The following is a 7,415-nucleotide window of genomic DNA, read 5'->3' as shown; positions in this document are numbered from 1 at the left end:
TTTCTTAAGAGGGATATTTTCAAATCATATTTGCGCTCATTCAATTTCTTGGGGAAATTACACTTTGGAGTATCTTTCATAAGAATTGACATCCAACGTTAATAGGGCTGCTTTTCTTGAAAATTGGTTTGTTTAAAAAGCCAAAGTTGAAAGGTTTTCGGACAGAACTATCATTAAATTCAAATCGGACTAAAATCACCTTAAAATACAGTTAAACCAACACGAGTTACCTTACATTTATCTTTGAGCTTGCATACGTTTCCAATTGTTGGAGCATGAGACTCGTACTGTAGATGAATTTTAAAAAGGAATAGATTTCTTTTGAATTGATCCGTTTAGTTAAACGCGGAAGTTCACACCACAAGGTAACTTTTACCCAGTTGGAGAGCAAAATTTGACTTTGTAAAGCTTGATTGTTAGACAGTAGGGCTAAATAGGCTAATAAAGCGCCCTCCGCGGCCAGATTATTGATATTTGTGTTTATCTTGAACAACCAAATTTTTGCAAACCATAGTCAGTTGGTATTCCATTTCAGACATGTACCAAATCCATCAGAATTTGTCTCTCATAATTCCCAAAACCATTATTTTCATGAAAACATCTTGATTACATCGCCTGCCAGCTTTCGATCGTCCCGGAGCTACATTCATAAATCAAAGAGGGCTTTATGGTAATAAAAGTAGCAAAAAGGGTGTTTTTGTGTAGTCATTAGATAGAAAGATGCATATTTATTCCTAGCAATTGGTAAAACCTGACGAAAAAGATCATCTTTGTACATGGAGATAAGAGACTTGACTCTTGTGAGTGATCGACCTCTGTTAGATATTATTGATCCTCAACCGATGGACTTGACCCTGTTGCCGACCATGGTTTCAAACCTTCCAATGCCGACAAGGAAGATGCATTTGTCTTGTCACCGGTCTGAAATATCAATGAACATTAAACCATAAAAACATCTTTATTTCTTGCAAAATCTAAATGCAGTACTTACAACTTTGGTAGTTGACGAATCATTGCCCAAATTTGGACTCGAACCCGAGCCCAGAGATCCCAATTGCATCGACAAGAAATACTTGGTAGCTGCCTGTCGCTCTTGTTCGCGCTCCTCAGCCGTTTGGCGCCTTGGAATTTAAGAAAATGAGTTTTGATTACAACCTTTAGTCATATCTCATCATTTTCTGTTGTCAATTTTGGCCATTTGACACAATACAAGACCTGACTACTTAATAATGTACAGAGATTGTCCCATTACCTCCATTTAGTTCGCCGATTCTGGAACCAAGTTTTGACTTGGGCGTCGGTCATCTTGAGATTCTTGGCCAACGTCGCTCGTTCTGTAGAGGCCAGATATTTCTGTTTATGGAACCGCTTTTCTAGCTCGCAAATTTGAATCCGCGAGAACGAGGTCCTTGGTTTTTTGCGCTTGGGTGGGGTTCTATTCTGGTAGGGGTGCCCAATGCGTCGACCCGCCAGAGAAAACGGAGCTGAGGAAGACAAGAAAAAACGTACAATTCCATGTATCAGCCGTGTCAGACGGATAAAATCGGTTGGGGTCTGTCATCAATAATCATCTTGGGAGCCAGATTAGCCAAATCCTATCATTAAGGCCAGCGGGACGACTCGCAGACATCGAGTCCTTTGGAAGTGCCATGAGCAATCTTTCAAATGGACTACTTATATATAGGCTCGGTAGCATGAGGAGATTATTAATCGAACACTTTTACATGAAACTATTGAGCATGGAATCTAAAAAGGGGATAATATAAAGAGTACAAAAGGTGCCCACTATTGGAATCAATGTGAAGTTGGAGTATTTTAAGAAGTCCAGAATCTATTACCGCTTCAAAGTCTTGTGTCTACTCCGACATTTGAAACATAACCAAGGCAAGTCATCATTACTGGGTTGAAAAATTGTCAAAACGTCATTATATTTTAATCATGGGAATGAGAGTGAACAAAATGTGTTCGGCGACTCGATGGTTTCAGACTTGAAACCATTTGTAATGCGTTCCAAAACGCCATTTATTGAGGTTAATGTTGATTTATGTCAATTTGATTATGCACATGAACGCCAGGCCTGAATGAGTCTTTGATGATCCACTTCAAATCCAAATGATTTGAACAAGTTCATGGAAAATAAAAGAAAAACCATCCAGTTCACAACATTGTTCACACTATGGAACATTGCTCTTCGTCAACCTTTGTCAACCTATCCAACCAGAAGCTCTCAAATAAGTAAACCAGACCTGGCGCTTGGCATGGCCTAAAATGGCGGCGGATCAGCGGCAAAGACGGAAAGGGTTCGACGGCGTCGACGAATCAGAGACCTCACGCCAACGCCAATTACACACCAGCAACCAAGATGAATGAGGGCACCCACAAAGTACATTCAACCTAGATTGGAATGTTTCGGGTCAACCATGTGCGAATTGTGTTTGGGAAAATCGAGGATTAAGGCTATTATAAGCCTTATGTTTTTGTTTTGGTTCTTTACAGGCATATTATCATCCATCATACTTTAGTGAATGAGTGTTCGTAGAGTCGGGTAATAAAGCTGGCAAATGAACCGTTCTGCATAGCTGTAGAGTTAATAGGCCAGCATGTCTCTTGAGTGCCTTCTTCGTGGTCCTCACTTTTCTCTCCAGTTGGCCAATTTTCTCGCTTGCTTTATCATTATTGCCCTTTGATTGACTTGGATGATTACCTAGATAGGTCGTCTTGAAGGAGCCGTGAAATCGATGACACCCAGACAAAAGGGAGTCCCGCAATCCACGCCTCCGTCACCTCTTCAACCCTCGATCGTGTCGAGATCAAAATCCTTCAGGGACCATAAAATTCGACTCAAAGACAATTGAGAGTGAACGAGAGAGAGAGTCAGTTAGTTAGTTCGGAGGAGAAGCCTCATGGAAAATCTCAAGTGTACTCGTATAATCGATTGGAATTGTCTCCAAACTTGGACTCGCATGAGAGCGAGGAGAGTTGAGAGCAATCAGTCGACTTCCCTCACTCGCTTGGGGATCGATCACGGATGAGGAGAGCTCTTCTACCGGTTTCCTTTGGGGAGATGAGGGTCATGCGACAATTTGGGGAGAGTCAAAGCGACCAGTACTCGATGTGGATGATCATACCCTAATATTCGGCACGAAAATCAACTCATGAACTGACAAGTATAAATTCATATAAGATAGGACTTTAGTGGTTTGCATCTGAATCAGAGACTGGTTGAAATGGCGAAGTGACTTTCGTTAATGGTAGATCAGCATTTATCGGGGTTACAAAAATCGGTGACCATACATGGATGATTTTTGACAGTGATGCCATTAAGGAATTCTTGTATTGAAGTCTTGATTGACGGATTTCCCCTTCAAAGTAACACTTAGAGCAAATTAAAAAAAAGAAACCAAGTCGAGAATGAGGGGAAGAAAGAAAATGACACTTCGACGTTTGTTTCCCAAACGGGCGATTCTCTGAAGCATAGCCAATATCCTGGGGCAGTTTTTTGAAGACACTTTTATCAAAGAGCGATTCAAGCCAGAATATTAGTCTTATGATGCAAAATATTTGTTTGGTCTCCATAGTTTTGCCTACTAACTTTCCTCTCTAGAAAAAAAATAATACAATGTGACTAAGAAAGTTAACTAGGATTGGGAGTATTGCCTTTTGATTGCTTTTCCTTCTTAACAAGTTGGATGGCATTGATAAACCATGGTAAATACGAACAAGAATGCCTCAAAACGGAGCCAGACGGGATGGGAGGCTACCAAATTTGATATATCTAAAGGAAATTGACCAGGTTTAAAAAAAGAGTGTATGGACGCCATAGGACTTGAAGGAATTTTTTTTAAGAGCTTTGCATTGGCGGCTTAGTAGTTCAATGACTTATTTACCTCCATTTATATTGAATGCCTGGCGAAAGGGTCTTTGCCGCGAATGAGCTTGTTCCACTTTGGAGGAAAACAATTTATCCTGAAAATCTAATAAACGTTCAACTGCGACCTTGGGAAGACTTTCAAGCAGAACAAGAAATATCCCGCAGCCTCTCTACTATTGGGAGGTCATACAGCATAACTTGTGGTGATGATTACCTCCTTTCTACAAATGATCTCTTTTAATTTGAAATTCGTTGGAATGATGAGTGTTTTACAAAGAGTAAAGCTGTGAATCAAAATCGCGTTGTGCATTGCCCTTCAAAAGATTATTTGAAATGCCATTTGCAGCAAAGGGTTATATAATAGGCAATGGTCTGATCTTTTACGACACTCAGTAATAATTTTACGAGCTATTTCTATATTCGTACGATCTTTTTCCCCAACAACACAATGAAGCGATGATATCCCCTCGAAATGTGATCGCACTCGACACGAAAGAGCTTTTAGTGGAGACCACTCTATATATTGAATAAAATATGAGCTACTTCCTTTTCATCTCCTCAACAACTTAAATATGCACACTGAAGACGGCCATTTTGATCTCCAGATCTCTCTCTACACTTGCACTTGAGCCCAAATTTTGGGCCGTATTGCGAAATCAACGGGAGTGAAATCGGGGGCCTCAGAATTGGTGGCGTGGAGTTTACTGCTGATATTAGTGTAACGAGACTTGAAGGCGATCCCTGAATCTCGTTGACGTCAAGCAGGTGGTGATTATGCTCTGAAAAGTGTATCAAATTCCTATTTCACTTGGCATCAATGAGATCTCTTTTCCCCTCCAATTGTTATCATCGCTCAGCTCAAATTGTCACCTTTGGCTGCATCATCAGCCGAGTCAATGGATCTGAAATTGGTGCAATTTCCAAGGAAAGAGACCCTCACATTCAACCAACCAGCCAACCAACCAACCAAATATCTAACCAACAAACTTGGATGTGAGGAGCTTCGAGGAGAAAAGAGAAAAGCCAATGATGATCAATCCAATTCAAAAGTGAATCTTGACAAAGCGAATTGAAGAAAGATCTCCGGGGGGGGGATCAATTCAGAACAGATTTTGGAACTATGATCATTAAGCTGTAAGACACATTCATACGCGACAAACGTTGTAGTTTAGCGCCAAAAGGCATGACCATAGCCAGAAACTTCTTGATACACATGACATTTAAAGGACAACCCTTCAACAAAGAAAGAGTGAACACATTTTGGGCATCAGCACAACTTTTCAATTATTGATGCCATACATTATTTGACTTAGTTTTTATTCAATCAATCTACTGGAAGTTACGAAAAATTATCGTCTAATCATACTCTACAAAGATCAAGAGATGACTTAATTAGCAAGTTATATCCGATCTTTCCCTTAGTGACTTTTCTAACTTCTTGATTGCAAAAATATATCTGGCTTTCACCAAGCTGAATTTGATTCCATTCAAGGGGGATGGAGTTCAGGGTGGTTAGCGTCTTAAAGTTTCCTTGAGAGAGGTCGAGAAAGGGTGGGCATCGAGCCGGGGACCTTTCTCATGGCATGATTGTGCGCTAACCAATGCGCCGCATGACCCCTTTTCTAAATTAAATATACGCAGTTAAGGTAAGTGCAGCATCTCTGGACTAGCTCCTACCCTTTCCGTTGAGTGTTTCCACCATCTTGATGAAATTACCATCATAACCACAAAAACATTCTGCTCTTGTGCGCTTCAAACAACTGGTTTGTGCCTGGCCCCAGACATTTTTGTCGGTTTAACCTTTGGTAGCACTGTTTTGGGAGGGTCGAAGAATATTTCGTTTGACCCACCCAAAAGTTAGCCCAAATAATAAACCAAAACTTCCATAAAGAAAACACTGTAGTGGGGAGCGACTGTTATCATGTAAACATGTCAATCTGCCAATGGTTCAATGACAAATCTGTCGCAATAAAGAATAAAAAATAGACGAAAAAAAGCGCTCGGACAACTAACTCAAAGCGGTTTAATGTAATGAGCCTGAAGAGAGGCGTTGTATGGCAAAGGGTTGAATATAAGGTTTTTAATTCAGGATTTGGAAATACTGCCAACCATTAAGATTTACACTAGAGATGTCAGGATTACTTCAACTGCGTATACCTTTAATTCTAAATTAGCAAACGACAAAAAGATATATCATTTCCACAGTCTTAGCTCAAGTTTTGACCTCATGTTATTTTGTGATAATCAAAGGATTTTATGTCATTCCAAAACTCAATTTCGCTGATCAATGTTGGTCTTCCAAGGACTTGGAATCAAAACATCCACCGATATGTAGATATACAGCAAATTCACTTTCACAGTGGTTAAAATGCTTCTATATTTCTTTCAATAGCCTTAAAAATAATCTCTTGTTTTTGCGATATCGATATTCTATGTCAAGTGGATGGGAGTTTCAGCTAAAATATGCATAGCTGGGGCATTTTGGAGCTAAAATGGAGCGAAAACAGAACCCATAGATCATATTATGATTTGTCTTCAACTGCCTTCTAGGTGTAATCCAAAATTCTGTGAAAATAGTTTTTGAAAGTTATAGTTTTTTTTAAATGTTTTTAGTCCTCTAGGTTTTTAACCTTAGCAACAGATCTATTAAGCAATTAATAAAAGTAATGTCAAATAATATTGTGATCAACAAAAATGCCAAAAGGCTTTTGGGTACTTCTTTAAAAGTTGAAAAATATATTTTAACCACCGTGGCTTAAAAGGACGCCATCGTTCGGTGAAATGTTTTGAATACGATGTAGCTCCATATTGAACCTTTAATCAGCGGAGATCACGAACCGCATTATTTCCACAAGGCCCTACGAGTAAAAAAAAACAAAATTTTGTTTACCTACTTGAATTTCTCACATATCTATCTCCAATTTCAATTTAATTGGTAATCAAAGGCATTCATAGCATCTTTTAATTGGATTTTCGAACTAGTTAATTCCTTTCAGGTTACAAGCGCAAAAATGTTTCTATCAGTAGTGGTCTCGTTGCTGACAGAATCAACCAAATTTCGATCATTGCAAATAATTTAACTCTGAATGTCGCCAAATTATCAAAACAATACTCCGATCCCCACTTAGATTAATTTAATCACGAATACCTAAAAAATGTGCTTATTGCCAGTTTTCGACTTTTTAACTATGAAAAAGAAGCATGATCTTGAGGATGTTTGTTACAGAGGACTCAAATAATTATTCCTCTACGAGTACAGTATATTTGACAAAAGGACTCAAGCACACAAATAAGAAAAACAGACACGGCATTCCTTTTACTTCACAAAATGACAATGATCTATGACTGATATTGAACATAGAAGCAATTTTATTGGGTTTTTTCAAGCCCTTGGCAAAAGATTAAGATTTAAGGATATAGATTCTGCTAAGCTTTTATTTAGCTACATTTTGACATTTTCAAAATTTCAAAACAACCATTATTTTTTTTACTGTTTTTTGGTTGTTCCTGATCCAAAGTAAATAAAGATTTTCGCCTAGACCTT

General features: G+C 38.8%; 1 protein-coding gene across 1 annotated transcript; it reads right to left on the bottom strand.

Moving 5' to 3' along the window:
- Positions 1-702: 702 nt before the first annotated feature.
- Positions 703-1,482, bottom strand: LOC131880096 (T-cell leukemia homeobox protein 3-like; the record flags this gene model as incomplete). The annotated part of the gene is given in 3 exon segments (XM_059226605.1): positions 703-921; positions 992-1,121; positions 1,253-1,482. Coding segments are annotated over 3 exon segments (456 nt in total), but the record flags the coding sequence as incomplete, so codon positions are not given.
- Positions 1,483-7,415: the final 5,933 nt, after the last annotated feature.

The sequence above is a fragment of the Tigriopus californicus genome, chromosome 5 (genome assembly GCF_007210705.1).
Source record: "Tigriopus californicus strain San Diego chromosome 5, Tcal_SD_v2.1, whole genome shotgun sequence".
Classification (NCBI taxonomy): domain Eukaryota; kingdom Metazoa; phylum Arthropoda; class Copepoda; order Harpacticoida; family Harpacticidae; genus Tigriopus; species Tigriopus californicus.
The sequence above is the reverse complement of the archived record's forward strand: the minus strand, read 5'-3'. Positions and strand labels throughout refer to the sequence as shown.